A 20,342-nucleotide genomic window follows, 5' to 3' on the forward strand; every position below is an offset into this window, starting at 1 on the left:
GTCGACCCCTCATTAATGGCAATATGTCAACATCTTTCAAAACTTTATCATTAATACAAACCATCAAAATATTCATTGTAGGGATTTATATCTCTAGCAAGTACTCCCTAGTCCCTCTGTTTCGCCATAGTTGAGACGAAACTTTTCGGCACAGAATTTTAGAAAGGAATATTGAGTGTGTTAAATAAATAGATAAAAAAGTAAGTGAAAGGAAAATGTAGAGAGAATAAAGTATAAAGTGAATAAAGTAAAGAGAATAAAGTAAGAGAGAGTAAAGTAAGAAAGAAAAAAAAGGTTACTATATATAGAAATGACTCAGCTATGAAGAAACTTCTCGAAATGGAAAAATGACCCAACTATGAAGAAACGAAGGGAGTACTGCTCTATAAATAGGAGTAATTCTTATTTTAACTAGAGCTAGTGGAGTGGACTATTTTATTAACCGAAGTTTAAATTTGTTTATATGATCTAATACCTTACGGTTTCTTCAATTATTTAACAAAATTAGTCATCAACACTTATGGAATCTTAAAATTAGATTCTATGAATGCCACTATATATGTAAGCGATTTATCACTTCTTAATCTAATTGACTAATAATTGAACTTAATTAGATCCATGAATATTAATAGAATTAGACAAATAAAAGCCTCAGAAAACAAAATTCAAAGTCGAATAATTCTTGAATCGAAACAAGTCGACTTCTATCAAATACTACAACCTGGTTGATTGGTTTTGATGAAATTTCTTTTATGTGGTGTGACGTTTGAATAAAATGAAAGATTGCTCCAACCTGTCCATTGTGAAATACTATAATCAAATGCATTTGATTAAAAAAGGTTAATATAATCAAATAAATCATCACATGTCAATTTTTGTATGTTTGTAAGATAGATTGAGATTGATAGTTGTTTTGCATGTGTGCCCAACATAGTTGACATTCTGCACACTCTAAACGAAGGCATTTTTCATAATACTAATAATACTCCTAATAATAATAATTAATATTATAAATAAATATTCACAGCTGGTGTTGTAAACATAATGTTCAATATCAATAATGCAAAAATCACTTATTCACCGTCCTATCCATTACCCAATTAGACCTGACAATTCCTTTTCTTTTCTTTGTATTTTGTCTTTCTTTTTACTTTTACTTTTTACTTTTTTTTTATTGGTGTATATTATCTAAACATAAATACTTATGCTTGGTTTGCTTTTCAATTCTTGGATTTAGTATATTTATACCTATACCCACAGTCATTCGATGGGAATGTGAGATGCTTCTTTCCATTTATAGTGGATTTTGTCCTTCATCGAACTATATATGAATTTAATTTTGAATAGAATCTAAAAAAAAGAACAGAATACTCATGAAGTATAATTACAGAATTCACATTTCAAAATAAAAGCCATTTGCTTTATGTGATTTAAAAACTTTATATAAAGTGGAGTGGCACAATATCATTAAAAAAATTCAATAACTCAAAGGACAATTAAAATTTAACAACCTTTTGGATTCCCTATGAATAACTAATTAATCTAACTTTCTTTTCGTTATACTTGGTACTCCCTTCGTCCATGAATAAAAGTCTCGTTTTTCCATTTTGATCCGTCCATAAATAAGAGTCCTGGTTCATAATTACCATAAATGGTAAAGAAACCCCACACTATACTAACTCATTCCACTCACATATCATTTAAAACTAATACTCCCTATATACAAGTGAGACTCTTATTTCACTAACTTTCTTCCACCCACTTTTCTTAACATTTCTTAAAACCCGCGCCATTTAGAAATGAGACTCTTAATCGTGGACGACGGGAGCATGTTTCAGATTGCCACTCCAAATTAAAAATGCCACTTAATCATGAAGTTTAATGGAGTAATACTCTGATTAACAACATTATTTGAAACAATAATAAATTTTTTCAAACAATTGCCAATTATTGACGAAGTGCATCATCATCATTACTCATTAGAGTGACAAGCTAGTGATTCATTTTAGTATTTATTGGAAGAATCAGGCCTAAGGCACATAAAAATATTACTCCTAATATGAGCTAGCTGTGATATCACGCATCTCATAATTTACTTGTATACAAGTGATTTCATTTATATATGAATATTTGGTGCTGAATGGACAGTTGATATTCGACATAATGCATATAAAAATAATAGAAATTAAAGGGTCAAAGTCATACCAAATATTTATGACTAGCAAGACAAAATTGATCGAAACGACGAGATCTTCTTTTGATTTGCTTGCATACATTAAGAAGGTTTCTTTATAAGTATTTCTGTTAAACTATATTAAAATTATATTAATTAACTTATAAATTTTCTCTAACTTCTACTCATTCGTATAATTTCAAATCTTGCAAATTAAATCATAACTTTATCACGATTCGCAATTATTACATGACCCTATTTTTTTTTCCAACTGAAATTGGTTGTGTCTTGAAAGCCATTTTTTCGTAATGTTATTCTTGAAACAATGCTACTCCCACCATTTCAATCAAATTTATAGATTTTTTTTTCTTCATAATTTGTATTAATGTCGTTTGAATTTTAGACACTTGCTATTTAGGCTTTGGAACTTCGGTTCATGATTGCAATTCACAATTCACCGCAATGTGGAAGCTGGATCAGGGTTCGCTTACTCTCGAACTGCATTCACAAATTTAGGCATTCGTGGTTTAGAACTTCTTATGAGACAATTATGAATTCCAGAGACGTACAAAATAATTGTTACAATTAAGACCTAACCTGTTATTTGTATAGTACTAGTAAAATTTTCTAAAATTCTAGTTTATTTATTTATTTACATGGGACTAAAGTCTCTAAACTAATCTACTTAATAATCTGGATATGATTAAAAATAAATAAAATACAAAAGCGTGTCTTCATTCAGTCAGCATAACGAAAAGGGAGAGAGAGAAAGAGAGAGCGTATTCGTCCTGACAAAATCACATGTAGATGCAGACAGTTTTCGACCCACCCACCCACATACCCCATCCCACATGGCAGTTGCTCTGCTGGCCTCCTCATCTCCCCCATTTCTTCACAATTTAATACTACTCCTTCACCTTTATTTTCCTACCTTTTCTCTCTTATCATGCCTTCTTCCTCTACACATGGATCATGCCCCTTGCTTTCATCCAACTACTGACCCTCTCTCGTCTCACATTTCATTCAGCCTTTTCATCGAACATATCATATCCTCTTCTCGGATCTGGAAACTCTTACTTTCTCCACTGCTGGAGACCCAAATTCACCTGTAGAGACTCTCACATTTCTTTCTGATTTTGGTTCACAATGCATTTTACCACTCAAACTGCCTGTTTTGACTTTAAAGATCTGATTTTTCACATTGGTGTTTTGGAGTGTATTGAGTTGAATTTTGAAGGGAGTTTTAGAAATTAGTGGGATTTGTGTTGTGGGTTCCAATTCCATTGATGAAGTGATGGTTTTAGTTCAACTTTTCCTATAATGCATTTCTGATATTGTTCCTTTCAGTGCTGCAAACGTCAATTGTTTGTATTTATTCACTTTTTAGAGGTGTTTGGTGTCTTCTGGAGAATATTTCTGCCTTTTGCTGAATGCTGAGCTGTTGATGATTAGGCATAGTTGGATGTCTTCAGTTGCGGATAGGGAAAGTTTAGTTTGAGTATTGAAGAGAGATGGCAGCAAAGCTCTTGCATTCTTTAACAGATGAAAATCCAGAGTTTCAAATTGGGTGTATGACTGGGATCTTTCAAATGTTTGAACGTCAACACATGCTTAGCAACACCACCAAGAGGCTGCCCCCTCCACCCGGTAAAGATTTTGTGCCAGTGTTGTTTTACAAAAGTTTACTGCATAATTATTCATCTGCTTTTGTCAACAATTTGCTAGTGATGCTTGTGAATTGTCATTCTTAATGTTACTCCATAGTACTGTGGATTTTGCTGTTAGTCATGGCTTTATATCTTACCATCAGATGGTTGTGTTTGTGCAGGAAGTTCCCGCATCAGTAGTTGTGATACATCGGAGAGAGATTTTAATGGTGCACACCCGAAGCCCTCATCACTGGTATAGCATCTCAATTTTTGATTTACACTATTGGCTTTGCTTGTGCTGCCATAGTCTGATTTATGATGATAAATTTCGAAAATTGAATTCGCTGTCCATTGATGGATGCTTGCATAGAATCTTATGTGGTTTTTAAGTTTTGTGTATTGCACGAGCTCCATTGTCTCACGGGGGACGCGCATCATCTGTTTCGCTTCTCTTATGGTTTAGAAAAGAATATGTGGCCATCTTTTGAATATGCATATGTTGTTGCGGTTGGTATTACCTCAGCCTAATCTTGGTTATCACATCTTTAGTAACACAGCAAGTTTCCTCGTCCACCACCTATTTCTGTGGTTAGCTTCGATTGCATCTGCGCGTGCCAATGAATTGCAAGACATAATTAGACTCTTAGGTTATGCATTTTTCATATTCTGATATTATGACACTTTGATGCAGCAAGATAAGTATTCTTACAAGAATATGCAAGACCGACAAAGATACTCTGCTGAATCATCGAGGCCTTCATTCTCATCTTCATCCCGCTCATCCTCTTTCTCTTCTCTTGACTGTGCCAAAGCTACTCAGTTGGAAGCTGGATCATTTGACAGAATGATTTTCCCCGAAACTTCTTCAAGGGACTCAGCAACGAGCCTGCAGCCCCTGGCTAGTCGACAAACTCTTGATCTTCGAGATCTGGTGAAGGAGTCAATTTATAGGGAGACTCATGGTTCATCGGTGAAGGTTAGGGCTAGTGAAGGAGTTGCAGTTCCGTTCGTGTACAGAGACTCACCAAGGCTACAATCAGAAACAAGTGATGGTGGCGACAAGAAACAATGCTCGCCTGCTGACATCAAGGAGTCTCTTAGAATTCTTGCTAAGCTTCAAGAGGCGCCTCGCTATAACAATGAAGCTAGAGCACTTTTGAGATCATCATCGTGCCATTACAAAGATGGATCATCACTATCAATCTCAAGAGACGGCCCTCGGTTTTCTTATGATGGAAATGGCTCCAATTCTGCTCTGAAGCTTAAAGACCTTCCAAGACTTTCATTGGACAGTAGGGAGAGCTCGATGCGGAGTGTGGGTGCTGACTCAAAGTCCAGTGTCCTCTCAAAATCTATGCAGAAAAACTGCAGTCTGGTCCAAGGGAAGGTTCAAACACGTCCCCCAAGCGTCGTTGCAAAGCTGATGGGTTTGGACTCACTACCGGACTCTGTTTCATCTGGTGACAGCAACATGGGTTCTACTAGGAGTTATCAAGGCGAAAGTTTAGTTGATGAATCGAGCTTGTCTGAGAAAACAGATAAAACAAAACCTGTTCAACCGTCTAGTCCCTCAAAGAACTCGTGGAAGGAGCCCATCTCACCACGTTGGAGGAACTCTGATGGTTCGGTAAAACCTATGTCATGGCTTCCCCTTGAGCCAGCACCGTGGAAGCAGAACGATGGGACGAGGACTTCCCAGAAACCAGCATCCAGAAGTGCAAGAGCTCCTGCAAATGCTTCCACCGCGTTTCCTTCTGTTTACAGTGAGATAGAGAAGAGATTGGGAGATCTTGAGTTCACACAGTCAGGAAAGGATCTTCGAGCACTTAAACAAATACTTGACGCAATGCAGGTAAAGGGACTCCTGGAAACGTCGAAAGACGTGCAAGGTTCAAAATACAGTATTCATAATGATCATGAGGAGTTCCTTTTAAGTTCCTCGAGATCAGTAGACAGGGGAAAACTACCGGCTGATGAAGTGCTTGCTATCACAAAGAGAAAGGCCATTGCTGCCCAAACTCACGAGTCTCCTATTGTCATCATGAAACCAGCTAAATCTTTCGAGAAATCTGGTATCCCTGTTGGTTCTGTAGTTTCACATGGTGGCTTTTCTAGTCAACCTAATCTTCGGTTTAGTGAATCAGCCAACAATAGAAAAAGTTCATACATTGGCAGGATATCCAGCGATGTGGGTTCAAAGTCTAGTGAACGACAGAGTGCTCTAAGTTCTGTCGGTACAAGAAATAACAGAACTCTAAGGACCACACAGACTTCGACAAAGTCCCAGCAGTCGGCCACAGATGGTTCTGCAGGGATAAGTAAGATCTCTGGACCAGTCAGCCCGAGAATGCAACAAAAGAAGCTCGAACTTGAGAGAAGGTCTCGGCCTCCCACCCCTCCTGATTCAAGCAAATCAAGAAAGCAGCCAAACAAGCAACAAGCTGAATCCAATTATCCTGGCGGAAGACAAAGACCAAAGAACAGTTATTCTCAGAAATGCGATGAGCAGCTGAGTGAGGTCAGTGTTGAATCAAGAAATTCAAGTTCCCATGACATTGAGGATTCTGCTGAATCAAATGAAACCATCACACGGGGCTATAGAAATGTTGAATTTAATAGCTCTAAAAGATCTCCTCGTGCCACTGGTTTGGATAGCTCATCTTCAAAGGCTTCTCAGTTTAGACTATCTAGTGTTGTGGAAAAGGTTGGTATACTTTCTCTACTTGATATGCGGTATATTCGGCCTATTCCTATTTTGAGCTTGTTTTTCTCGTTTATTCAGAATTCTACTCTGATGCTGAGTGAGGAAGATGCAGCTGAACCTGGTTATGTTCCTCCTGAGTACTTAAGCCCTGTCTCGGTTCTTGACAATGCAGCATATGCACACGACTCTCCTTCTCCTATAAAGTATACAGGGAAGACCCTCAAAGGTATAACATGTTAATAAATCTACCTATCGACTCTCTTACTCGCTCATATGCATTTCTGTTGGCAACAATTGGCTGAATCTTACTATCTTCTATTTCAGTGGATGTACCTGCAGCCAACGAGAGGGATCCAAATGCTTTGGAACGGAGCTCCACTGAGAGCTTCATTTCCAGCTCAGTGGAATCTGGCTCTACATTTGACTACACGAGGGAAAAACTTCAAAACATCGATAACTTAGTTCAGAAGCTCAGAAGACTCAATTCCAGCCATGATGAAGCGCGCACAGACTACATTGCCTCGTTGTGTGAGAATGAGAACCCAGACCACAGATACATTTCTGAGATCTTACTGGCTTCGGGCCTCCTCCTCCGAGATCTTGGTTCAAACCTGACGGATTTCCAGTTTCATCAATCAGGCAATCCTATAAACCCTGAGTTGTTCTTAGTCTTGGAACAGACAAAGGCTAGCGCCTCATCAAAAGACAAGTCCACCGCTACTACTCGGTTGACAACAAATGAAAAGCTGCACAGGAAATTGATATTTGACACTGTCAACGAGACTCTTGCTAGAAAATTGGCCTCCACGAGTCCAGATTCCAAGCCTTGGTGGGGGCAGGTTAAGCTAGCAAGGAAGGTGTTGAATGCTCAGAATCTGCTCAAAGAACTTTGTTGTGAGATTGAAGAACTCGAGACGAAGAGTCCAATTTGCACTTCAGGTGACGAAGACGATGGATGGAAAACAATCTTCTCCCACGACGTGCTGCTCCAGTCGGACAACTGGATGAACTTTGACACTGACACCTCAGGCGTTGTTCTTGACATTGAACGGCTTGTTTTTAAGGATTTAGTTGATGAGATCGTGCGCGGAGAGTCTGCTGGCTTGACAGCAAAACGAGGTAGCCGTAAACCCTCTGGCAAGTGATTTGCAACCTAAAGCTTGCTGTGTTCTGCATCTCCAATTGCATTTTCCTCTATTTCTTTACCTAACATAGGAACTGGCTGGTTGGATTGTAAAGGAAACTGCTGTTAATTGACTACAGTGTATTTATGAAGATTAACATTTAACTGCAAATTAATTCCAGAATCACATTCATGACTGTTAATTTTACTTGTGGCACAAACTAGAAATCAAGCAAAAATAATGGAATTTTTAAATACTAATTTTTCCTTTTTAAAAAAAAAATAAAAAAAAATCCCCAAATTCAACAGTAATATTCATCTTTTCAAATTTTAAATAAAAATTACAGTGTTAATTATCGGCTCCATTAATTGAGCTTGAGCTATATATAGAAGATTTGAAAAACAAAAATGTTGAGCAACAATGTATGGTTTGAAATTCCCTCAAAACCAGATGGCAGCAGCTCCATCGTCCTTTCTCCACCCTCTCACCAAACCCCCTTCCTCCACCGCCACCACCGCCGCCGCTACGAGACGGTCAACCGTAATACTGACATCCGTCCTTCTCTGGACGCACACAAAACCGGCCGCCGCATTCGATTTACGGCTGACGGAGCCGGAGCAGAGCGTGGAAGAAGCGGAATCGGAGATCCGGTCTCACGCGCAAAGCCTGGTGAGAGTGAAGGATCTGCTAGAGGCGGAGTCGTGGAGAGAGGCGCAGAAGGTGCTGCGAAGGAGCTCGGCGCTGCTGAAACAGGACGTGTACACGATGATTCAGGCGAAGCCATCGGCGGAGAGGCCGCGGCTACGGAAGCTCTACTCCGATCTGTTCAATGCGGTGACGAGGCTGGATTACGCGGCTCGGGATAAGGATAGGATTAGGGTATGGGACTCGTACCGTACAATTCTTTCGTCGCTTCATCATATTTTCTCTGCAATTTATAATTAACAATTATTTGAATTAGTTTTGCTCAATTCATATGTTATCCAAAATTTAAAAGTTTAGTGCGACAAGAATAAATGCAGTACTAAGCATAGAGAGTGATCAATTGCTAACTCATCATTTAATTGCTAACTATAACTAATTTAAGGCTATAGGATTTTAGAAAACGTGTGGTCTACAATTTGCCACGGCGTGTAATTTTCGTTTTTATTAATAAAATTAAAAAAGATAAAAAAAAACGCCAAATTAGGGTTTTAGATGAAACTGTCAATATAGTGTTTCGGAAATATCAACATGTAACGCTTTGAGAATGTCAACATGATGCTTTAAGAATGTTAACCCATCGCTTATATTGACATTCTACATGTATTATATTGACATATTTTATATACTATGTTGACATTTCTGCTTTACTAAAAAATTGAAAAATTTTCGATTTATTTTCAAATTTTGACTTCGGAACATATGCATATATGATATCGTTGGAATCCTTATAAAATTATCTTTAATTTGATATTTGTTATATGAATTTAAAGTTTTGGGATTTCTTTTAAAAGTTAGTTATAACTAAACATGTAGTTAATTGACATTAATACCCATATTGATATTTTATGGAATTAATCCTATGGCTTTATTGACGTTTTTTGTTGATCGTATTGATATTCCTTGGTTGGTGATCTTGGCCCTTAATTTGAATATCTAATGGCTATTATTTAGTTATAGTTAGCAATTAGATATTGAGTTAGCAATATACCACTCCCCGTACTAGTATATCCTATCATCCGCGTTATCAACCATAAAAAAGTGCTCCTACATTTATTTTACTAAATTTAATATGGAAATAGTTAGTAGTACTACTTGATTAAGTATTTCTATTCTTGTTAGTGTTAAATTTCTTTAGTCATACTCTTTCAATACAATATGACTTGAACAAAATTAGCCTAATTGATAAAAATTGTTGAGTTTGGGATATCCAAAGATTTCAACCATCTAACAAACATAGACAGCATGATTTTACATACGCTGATGAGATTGGGACAATTGAAGCATTTTGGAATGAAATGGTGAAGGAAATGGGGATTAAAGTTGGATGTTACAATGTTACACCATTTCGTCCTAAAATGCAAGAATTTTGATTAAGGAAATGCAGAACGCTGGGATAAATGTGATCTTATTTATTTGATCACTTCCTAGTGTGTGGATGGGATGATGAATGAGTCCGACTAGGTATATGTCAATCTGTCGCAGGCAAAAAGGGGAAGGTTGAATGCTGCCACTATTTTAGGAGTATATATAGGTGGCGTTCGGTTGCCATGACTAATTATCATGAGACTATCCATCTAGAATTAAGTCGTGAGATTATTTTAGTTGGAGGGGGAGGTTATGACTAATTATCATGAGACTATCCATCTAGGATTAAGTTGTGGGGGTCAATCTTATAAATCAAACATGATACATATTTAATCATGAGATTTAGTCTTGTCAACCGAACACCCCCATAATATTCTATTGTGTAAGATAGGGCGATATGTGAAAGCATGTAGAATCTTTAAGAAGTGTGTGAAGGTGAAGGGGTAAACGACGCCGTTTGGTTGAGGCTGCTCGTGGCACGACTCATAGAGGATTATAGTTTCCTCATAGCTATTGAAGACGCTTAGAAGTTTAGAACATCAGTCTTGCTTTTTCACATGTTTTCTACTTATGATTTACCTTTCTATTGCTAGTTTCATGCTTCTTATCTTTGGACTTGGGCTTCATGTTGAGCTTTTGGGATAGGGAATTTGGATTAAACTTTTGTGTATAATACAACTTGTATTTCACATACAGTTAACATTGAATATTGGGTGCACATTTCTAAGCCCAAATAGATGATAATGGATTTAGGATTATGGCTAGTCTGATCAGAGACGAATTAGGTAAATAATTCTCATATTTTCATTGGTACCATCCGCAGCTTTGTTTCTATCCTTGTAAATGTGAGAATTGGTAAAATTCATGCCACGTTCAGTATTAAATGAGTCAAAGGATATGAAACATTTACATTGGAGAAACATGACACCATCAGTGTTCGCCAGACTAGGAAAATATAGTTGCCAAATAGAGGTAAAATTATCAATGTGACAAAAAATTTGAAAAATTTATCAATGTGCAAAATTGAGGTAAAAGTTTTGGTTAAAAACTAAAAATTCATCACAAATTAGCAATTTCTTTATGTTTATTATATATGATGGCCAAACGGTGAAAAGAGTTTGTGTTTGAGTTCATCATGACACAATTTTTATACTTCATTAGTACATACTTAATCTTGTCGAATCATCATTTGAGTTCATGAATAGTACTAGCTGTCTCCATTCTCCAAGAAAATGATTTTGTCAATATCTATATAAATGAACTTTTACGCTCCAGCTTTTATTGTTGAGGTAATGTGAACTTACAACGTCAAGATGCAAAACAATTTTAAAAGGACAAAAACTAAAAAAAAATACAAAAAATGATAATGTACAGATTTGGGTTGTGACAGTGAAGCAGAGTCCAACTGCAATGGGTGTAAGTGACAGTTAAAAGAGACGATAAATACAAATTCTGTATCATCCATTATTTCTTATTCATTATTTCTGCTCTTTTCTGATACCAATTGCGACCTTTCGAAACTCTAGCTCTCTCTCACACACAAGCGTTTTAATGGAGTACTAGTATAATATATAATCAAGATTTACAGTTGATGCCACCAAAAATGAGTCATCACATAAATCTGCATTTTATTGTGAATTAACTCGACATACAATGTATGCAAATAAATTCAAGTTTAGGAGGAATTTTAGGCTTTCCATTCATGTATCTGATTATATTCGTTTTGTATGATTGATATAATTATATCAGGAATAATAAATAAATCTTGTGAATTTGTTCTTAAGGTAATGATATGAGTACTTGTTAATCTTATTATTAAAAATCTAATTTTTCATGAAACGATAAAGTTTCACCGATTAGTCATAAAATCTAATTTTAGGGCTCGTAGGAAATTACTTTTGCGATTGTTGATGATTTTTTTTTGACAAATTTTACCAGTTGCATTATTGAACTTATAATTTTAACCTTTCTTTTACATATAGTACTATAATAATAAAAATATGTGTGGCACAAGACCATCAACATCTCTACAGCAAATAAGAGAAGATATTTATCAATGACATAGAACATACTCTAAAAGGACTAGCTATTTGTTACTTTTCCTGATAAACAAAAAACAAAATAAGTTTAAGGGTTAGTAAACTTAGTATCAAATGAAATTGATCACCCCAAAATAATTACTCCAATTAATTAAAGTTCTAACTGTGAATCGTACTGATCCACTTCTCAAAACAATTATTCTTTGCATGTGGTCCTAGACCATAAATGTTTGACAATAATATTATACCCTTACACATACTTAGGTATAGTACGAGTTAGTGTAGGTGTACGACCTAATATTGCAAGGTTTGTACCCTTATTACATAATCTATATTACTCCATTTGCTATTACCCGAATTGATGTGACAAAGAAAAGATAATGATGTGACAAAGAAAAGATAATGATGCAACTAACTAATTTTAATTATTGAGATTAGATCAGGCTCGAGGCTGAGGCGTACACGTTAAATTTTTTTTTTTCGCATGCAGCACTTTTTATTCTTTATCTTTTTCTCCTTTCTTTACAAAAATTGTGATGCGGATGATTTTATTAATTTTCCAAAATTATGGATAATAGTTCAATCTTGACAACATTATTATTTACAAAACATATGCCCTGAAGTATATTTCTCACTTTGTGTTGTGGCACAGCGATTTAATTGATTTTATGTAATTCTAAGAATTTTTTTTTTAATAACATAGTATTATACTTTGTGTAACATTGAAATTAAAATATGTTAATTTGAGTAAACAAGAATATGGAGTATATTAGAAGAAATATGTATCATATCTATATCTATCGAACGCTACAAGTCCCTTAGTCAAATAAATTTTGAAACACAGTAACCTTAACTACTTTTGGTCCTATCTGAAAGGACTAATTAAACTTATATTTTTGCATTGAAATTTTACGTTACTAAAATTATGTCACTGTATATGCATAATAAAATCAATTCAATAGACTTTTTGATTAATTGTACTACATATAATAAACACTTATCTAATTCATTTATTGTTAATGCCTATAAAGTATGTTATGACATTACTCAACTAACCTAAACATACTTGTATTAAACCTAAATTAATTAATGAACTCAGTTTGAAACATTTTACTTCATTGGCGAGCGAAGTTTCTAATTAACCTTGGAGTTCATAATGTACAACAAACCAACATTTTATAAATACTAAATGAATTTCACAACGTTTTTTCAAGCCCATAAATTCGAATCGGGATATTTTCATTTGAAATACTATAACATTTAATAAAGAAAACCACCAAGACTAAGAGAAACATGAATTGAAATGTTGTGTGGTGCGTGATCATGATTTTGTATTGCATGTTATGTATAACGTGATCATGATTTTATGATCACATTATATACGAACACGCACGCACAGACGCACATATAAGAGATAAGAGTGTTTAAAATATGAATTTAGTTATTATGAAAATGTGAAAAATATTTGAATTCAACTTATAAAGTACTCCTTCTGTCCCACATTAGAAGCCACTTTGACTTTTTTGCACGCGTTTTATAAAAATGATAGCACTTAATAAATAGTTAAAGTTGAGAAATGGTAAATTAAGAGAGAAAATAATGTAGAGAAGAGTGCACAAAGTTAAAGTGACTCCTAACGTTGGACGGAGGGAGTATTTGTATTTTTATTTGCTGTGATTCTGTGAAACATAATTGCTCTATAGTCGATCAAGATTTGAACCCAAATTTGCATTCATCTAATTAACAAAGGGAGATGTATTTATCGTAAATCTTTATATTAAATGACTGAAAATAGTAATTAATTTTTGCAAGGTTTTTTATTAATTTGGACCCTTCTCTTTATGAACATACATCTATGTCGTGTGCACGCCCGAAATTAAGTAAAGATGTATTTCTAATATTGACTTAATTAATTATAACTAATAGTTTTGTCGAAGTAAATAAAAGCACTTATGTTATTTCTAACAAGGTCGTTGGTTTCCAATTTTCTCCTCAAACTATATCCTAACTAGCTATAAGAATTAAAAAATAAATCAAAATTGTTGTAAGTGCTTCTAACATGCAACATTATATCTATATATATAGCCACCATATTTTTGCTCCCCTCATATACCACCACACAGAGTGAGAGACTCTTCACCCTTTTATGATTAAAAAAAATGAAAGAAAAGAGAAGAAAGAAATAAGCCAATCCCTATGGGGGTACAAGTTGGTTGATGCAATCTCACTGCAAAATTTAGAAGTGGTCCTCTGATAAATAAGCAGAAGCTTTAAAGAACCTACCTCCCATCAAATTGGTCCCTGCTCTACTATACTATAATATATACATACTTATACTTATCTCATCCAAACCTATCTTCTTCATTTGCATATACATATACACTTTGAAATCTACTATTCCTTACCCTCCATCTCTTTCTCATGTCACTAGCTATTCTTCACTCCAAAGTTATTAAGGGCCATTGATCAATTATCATGATCATTCAAGAAAATAGATTGATTACCACATTATCAATTACCATTAAAATAGGGCACATATATATGCATCTCTCTCTCTATTAATTAAACATGTATGTATAATACATTCCATGTATACTGTATATTTGAAATGTTGCAGCTGATAAAGCTATTTGTAGTTGGCAATAAAGCAAATGGTGTTAGCTAGCTAGATTGGTCCCATGTAATTTGATGATGGAAATTAAAAGTCTATCGATCACAAAGAAATCATTAATTATCAGCAGCAGAGTATAAACATGACTTTGTACAAGTCATTCAACTTTAATTTTCCCAGCCATAGCTTAAAATGTAGTGTTATTATTTCTTTGATGAATTTATAACCTAATTTCTCAATTACCAGATTTTTTATGTGTCGTTTATGCACCCACGCCACATGGTCACAACACCATACCTTTATCTTTTCTGCAACATGGACTGGTAAAATATTCCATTATACCATCGTCATCATCCTCTCTTCCTAAATCCCCAACCAAATTATTAATTTCTTCATATTTCATCACATAGGCCATAGCTTAGGGTTTCCCCTTCAAGAATGGGCTGAGACAGTAGCAGATTCAGTTTCTTGAGCACCCATGAGATGATGTCAAAACGTGAGTTCAATCATCTTTTGATCTTCATTTTTGTTTCTTTTTTGAACTTATTCTTGAAAAAAATCTCCTTTTTTCTGAAAACTTTGTCATAAAATTGTCAAATTTAGTATGTGCCATTCACTTCTAAGAATTGCCTTTTTTTCTTGGAAAAAAACATGCCCTAATAAACTTTACTCTTACATTTGTTAAAACCTAATTGATGAAATTCTTGATCAAATCTTGAGACAAGAATTCTCTAGATTCCAAGTCTATCCCCCACAAAAACCTTATATTGAAAAATGCTGACATGATCCGTTGAGATTAATTTTTCGTGCAGAGTTCGTCATTGTTCAAGCATGAATTCCAATTCTAAAGAGGTGCGAGTGAAGCAAGAAGGTGCGGCGAGACCACAGTGGTCATCAATCCACAAAAACCCCCGAATAGTGCGCGTTTCGCGCACCTTTGGAGGCAAAGACCGCCACAGCAAAGTGTGCACGGTGAGGGGGCTAAGAGACCGCAGAATCCGCCTTTCCATCCCCACGGCAGTCCAGCTCTACGAGCTCCAAGAAAAGCTCGGCCTGAGCCAGCCCAGCAAGGTCGTCGACTGGCTCATCGACGTCACCAAATCCGACATCGATAAACTCCCCCCTCTCCCCACCATCCCAGGAATCTTCCCTAACCCTAATCAAGATTCATCGTCTCAACCATCCCTCTCCCAATTACTCTCCTCCAAGATCGATGATGAGAGAGGAAAGGAGAGGGAGAAATGGATTGAGCAAGAGAATCATGAGGAGGGTTTTGGGGGATTTGTGGCACAGAATCTTTTCCCATTACCAAATGCTATTAATCACCAATCCCATTTCCCTAATTTTAATCACAACCCTTATTTCCATTGGGATCAGCCCAATTTGTCCTTGTCTCCATTTGGACCTAATTACATTAGTCCATTGCCTAATCAAGGATATGATCAATCAATGAATAACAATCCTTCAAATTCTCATCTCTTCTTCTGCCCTACTGCACCTTTTGTTCCTTCCTACTTGGCTCCTTCAATGGAGAATGTGCAGCAGAATCTCGGGTTCTCGGCGGCTCTCCAACTCATGAGCTCCCCGATGAGGCCCTTCGCTTTCAAACCGGCCCACCAGGATGGTGCCGGGAGATCGGAGATGAAGGAGGACTGATAGCTATACAAATGGCATATACAGTAAGAGATATGATTCTTCTGTCTCTTTATATGTTTTCTTATAATTTTTGCACCAGAGATACTATACATTTATACTTGAAATCAATGTGTGATTAAATATTATACTGTACTTGCATAAAGACACATTTGTCAGGGTTTAGTTTTGCTTGATGTAATCAATAATTGAGGTTGGTCATGAGATGAAATTGCAACTTTTTTTATTATTTGGGTGGGATTACTGTGCAATTTCTTCATACTACTTTATCCAAGTACAAGAACTAGGCTAAAAACTGGATAATCTGCAGAATTTTTATTTAATTAAGGGACTAACTATAGAATTAAATCTGTAGCAGTTAATTTAGCTTGCATAACATTTTTGCATTTTATTTCGCTAGCTGTACTATAAACATTAGATGATTAAGTTATGCTAATTTGATCTTTCTTATAGTTTGCCATTAGTTTAAATAAGGGAATAGATTAATTAATTGTCTTAGAATTAGCTTGCTAGATCGAAAAGGTGAAAACAATTAAATTAATAATGTCAAATGCATGTGCAAATATGTTTGAGTCTCAATTTCTTCTTCTTCTTTCTAGCAATTAAAGTGAATTGTTCTGTGACTTGATATCCCTTGTTTTATTATAGTACATATTAAGATAAAATGTAAAGGTAAGAAAATTGAATGATAGGAAGTCCACATGCATGTTGAAGATAGGGGAGCAGGAAAATGGTTACTATTGCACTAGCTGTGACTGCTGTTGAATTGTCAGAAAACTGTAAAGTGCATGAGACACTCTCATTATTTTTCTGAATGTCCCTTTTATCAGTTGCCAACGATATTGGTAACAAACACAAATTTCTTGTCTTCATCAAATAAAGTTTAAGAAATCACAACTGCAACAGAAATATTTAATTCAATTCAAAAATATTTTTTCCTTTTACTGCTCACATTCAGGCTTTGGGTGACATTAACATATTTCGATCGAGTGTCATTTTGCAGCACTGACTTATGTATAGGTGTCATCTTGTTTTGATATGATAACTGATCAAACGATTTTATAAGATTTGATATTAGAACAAAAAGTAGGCCCAGAAAAGAGTATGTTATTGATTACATCAATTGGTGGAAAGTCTAAATTACAAAGATTGATTGTTAGAAACTTTGGCAATTGAAATGTGCATCCAAAGCATGTGATGTAGTCTTTGATATATCTTGAAAAGGATTCAACCAAAAATCTTTGAGGAATTGGGTGAGAGAGCACTATATGGAGATAAAGCATTATTGCAAATCGAATTGAAGAATTTGTGATGAAGAAAACTTGGAAACAGATAAGGTTATAAACTTTTATATATGGTGAATCTCCAATGAAATAGGAAGAAGATAAATTTTTTTAATTTGGTCTAAACTCCAAAGTATCAATGTTGATTATTGATGAAGCTGCGAACTGGAGTGACATTGGATTCAAGTCCTTGACGTCTTCTGTTCCATTTTTGCTTACCCCAAACATGTGTGTATTTTTTGTTTGAAATTACTGCTGTATATGAAATATAGTCATATTTTTCTATTTTGGTCCGTCTACGTACCAACATTAGTATCATGAAAACTTTTTCATCATTTTACCCATTTATTCTCGTTTTATCTTTTATTTTACTAATTGTGCAGTAGAATGCTATGTCATTCACAGTTTTTCACATTATTACACTATATATTAACTTATTTTTATGTTGTTGGAATCTATGCCCGGTCAATGAACTTTGACCAATTATAATTTCAACGAGATATTTAATTTTGTGAAATTAAATAATATAGTGTTGATCTATGTTCGGAGTAGATGACCGTGGTATATTTATTTTCTCAAATCCGATTCCCGGTGAGTGAGAAATAATGGATTAAAGTTGTGCAAAATTGCAAACTTAATGAGCTATGAGAGAAGCTTAGGGAATAATTAAGAGAGTTAATTATCCCACATTGAAAGTTACAACCTTATTAAACTAGTATTTAATAAGAAGGATTATTACATGTAATAATTATAGTGGACTAAGATGGGCTGTAAGAGCCCACACGCGCGCGCCGCCCGCCCCGCCGCGAGCCGCGTGTCTCGAGCCCGCGCCCGTGCTCGTGCTCTTGTCCTTGGATCTTCGCAATTGGTCTTTGGGCTGTTCTTTGGGCCTGGTCGTGGGCTTGGTGCTTGGGCCTAGTTGCGGGATGCCACCTTGTCAGTATGACGCGATAAGCCAACGTGGCTGACACGTGATAGTCCACGTCGTGAACGAATCTAGAAGCTTCTAGACTCAGCCTCTCTAGCTCTGAGCGTGTAACGGCTCGTAACGCCCGAACGTTACAACTTGTAACCAACGACCGTTACGGTCTGGCATTGATGACAACCATCAAGGCTGCGTTGACCCCTACAGTGGACTGAGCCTATAAATAGGCTAGTCATTCTAGCATTCTCTACACAGAAAACTAGAATCCACTCTGCATCATACACTCTCTCCTCCCTCTGCATTGTTCTTCTGTCGAAGCTCTGCCCTCTCCTCCATCCAGTTCGCCGGAGCTCTGTTGATAGCGGTGCTGCTTCACCAGAGACGCAACCATTTTATCTTTGGGGACGAAACGCCAATCCGAAGAGCACTACCGGGGCGTATCTCGTCTTGCGGAAAGAGGCCTCCTCGACTCGGCTATTTCCTTTTCAGTTTATTTGTTTCGAATTTTCTTTGTAATTTCGATTCAGTTATCTCTTTGTATTCCTTCTTGTAAGTCCAGAAACCAACAATCGCAAGACGAGATATAACTTGCTTTTGAAGGAATTTGGACATAACTGAACCTAAAATTTTCGAAACTTAATCACCTTTGTTGGAGATGTCGACTGAATCAAACACTGCCGCTTCCACCACTCCGGCCACCACCGCCGCCATCATTTCCTCCACCATGGCATCCACCACGATGATGCCAACTCCCGGGCTCTATCCATCTTCATCAACAACCCCTTGGGTGCATACTAATACCCAGGGGCTCACTGGTGGATCCACCTCGAGTGGGTCGGTTGGTTCCACATTTAGTGGTTCCTTCGGATCCTTTAATGGATCGAGTGTTGGGGCCTTCGGGTCTCACACGAATGCGGGGACCTTCGAGTCTCACGCGACTGCTGGGGCCTTCGGGTCTCATGCGAGTGTTGGAACCTTCGGGTTCAGCACGGGTATTGGCTCCTTCGGGACCAGTGCGACCATGACGGGCTCTATGCCCAACATGAATGGTGGGGGCCCTATGCCCAACCATGTTGTTGGCTCCTTCGGGGGCAACATGAATGGTTCATTCCAAGGACCAAGTGCGGCACCGTTGGCACCTAGAATGATGCCACCCGCCGAAAAACCACCTAAATTTGGAGGAGCTGACTTCAAGAGGTGGTACCAAAAGATGTTGTTCTACTTGACAACATTGGGCATCGCCAACTTCCTCACGGAGAACGAGCCGCCCGCGCCAAGTGATCAAGAGACAAGTGTTGAGGTCATGGCGGACTATGAAGCATGGCGCAAAGGAGATTATCTTTGTAAAAATTTCATTCTAAGTGCTTTAGATGATAGCTTGTACAATGTATACTCCCTTGTAACCACATCCAAAGAAATGTGGGAAAGCCTAGAAAAGAAGTATAGTATAGACAATGCAGCCGGTACGGAACATGTTGTAGTATCCAAGTTCATGGACTACAAAATGGTCGACTCTAGACCGGTCATGGAACAAGTTCAAGAGTTCCAAATGATCATCCACGGACTCGCGGCTGAAGGGATGAATTTGCCCGACAACTTTGTTCGGTGCATACTTATTGAGAAACTCCCTCCTAGTTGGAAGGACTTCAAGCACTACCTCAAGCACAAGCGAAAGAAGATGAGTCTTGAAGACTTGATCGTGAAGCTGCGCATTGAAGCGGATGTGCGCAAGATCGATCAAAAGGCTAAGGGCTTTAGCCCACTTGATGCCAAAGCCAACTTGTTGGAGCGGGGCGGACCCTCCAACAAACGCCCCCGCCCAAATCAGAAAGACAAAGGGAAGGGCAAGCAGCCTGCAAAGAAATTTGAAGGCGAGTGCTACAAGTGTGGCAAAATTGGCCACTTTGCCAAAGACTGCCGCAGCAAGAAGAAGAAGCCGGCAGCCCACGTCGTTGAGAAAGAGTTCAAGGACTGGAATGAAGATGACCTCGTTGCCGTGGTCACTGAAGAAGTCAACATTGTTGACAACAAGGGCGGCTGGTACATCGACACCGGCGCTACTGCTCATGTTTGCTCCGATAGGAGCAAGTTTGCCTCCTACACTGCTGTTG

General features: G+C 37.0%; 3 protein-coding genes across 5 annotated transcripts; all 3 read left to right on the forward strand.

The window, feature by feature from the left end:
• The first annotated feature begins 3,078 nt into the window (after positions 1–3,078).
• On the forward strand, positions 3,079–7,821 carry LOC125188669 (protein LONGIFOLIA 2-like). Of its 3 annotated transcripts, XM_048085663.1 has the most exons (6): positions 3,079–3,281; positions 3,626–3,820; positions 4,002–4,075; positions 4,514–6,526; positions 6,605–6,752; positions 6,851–7,821. In XM_048085663.1, the coding sequence occupies exons 2-6, from the start codon at positions 3,685–3,687 to the stop codon at positions 7,669–7,671; spliced, it is 3,192 nt and encodes a 1,063-aa protein (XP_047941620.1). In that variant the 5' UTR covers positions 3,079–3,281; positions 3,626–3,684; the 3' UTR covers positions 7,672–7,821. The 3 variants fall into 3 exon arrangements, with proteins under 3 accessions (XP_047941620.1, XP_047941621.1, XP_047941622.1); XM_048085664.1 differs by having other exon boundaries at positions 3,079–3,820; positions 4,517–6,526; XM_048085665.1 differs by lacking the exons at positions 3,079–3,281; positions 3,626–3,820 and having other exon boundaries at positions 4,054–4,075; positions 4,518–6,526.
• Positions 7,822–8,020: 199 nt separating this feature from the next.
• Positions 8,021–8,654, forward strand: LOC125188671 (psbQ-like protein 3, chloroplastic). The gene has a single exon (XM_048085666.1). The coding sequence runs from the start codon at positions 8,071–8,073 to the stop codon at positions 8,593–8,595; it is 525 nt and encodes a 174-aa protein (XP_047941623.1). The 5' UTR covers positions 8,021–8,070; the 3' UTR covers positions 8,596–8,654.
• Positions 8,655–14,650: 5,996 nt separating this feature from the next.
• On the forward strand, positions 14,651–16,252 carry LOC125190725 (transcription factor TCP17-like). The gene is made up of 2 exons (XM_048088102.1): positions 14,651–14,866; positions 15,183–16,252. The coding sequence occupies exon 2, from the start codon at positions 15,202–15,204 to the stop codon at positions 16,024–16,026; it is 825 nt and encodes a 274-aa protein (XP_047944059.1). The 5' UTR covers positions 14,651–14,866; positions 15,183–15,201; the 3' UTR covers positions 16,027–16,252.
• Positions 16,253–20,342: the final 4,090 nt, after the last annotated feature.

This window comes from Salvia hispanica, chromosome 5, assembly GCF_023119035.1.
Source record: "Salvia hispanica cultivar TCC Black 2014 chromosome 5, UniMelb_Shisp_WGS_1.0, whole genome shotgun sequence".
NCBI lineage: Eukaryota > Viridiplantae > Streptophyta > Magnoliopsida > Lamiales > Lamiaceae > Salvia > Salvia hispanica.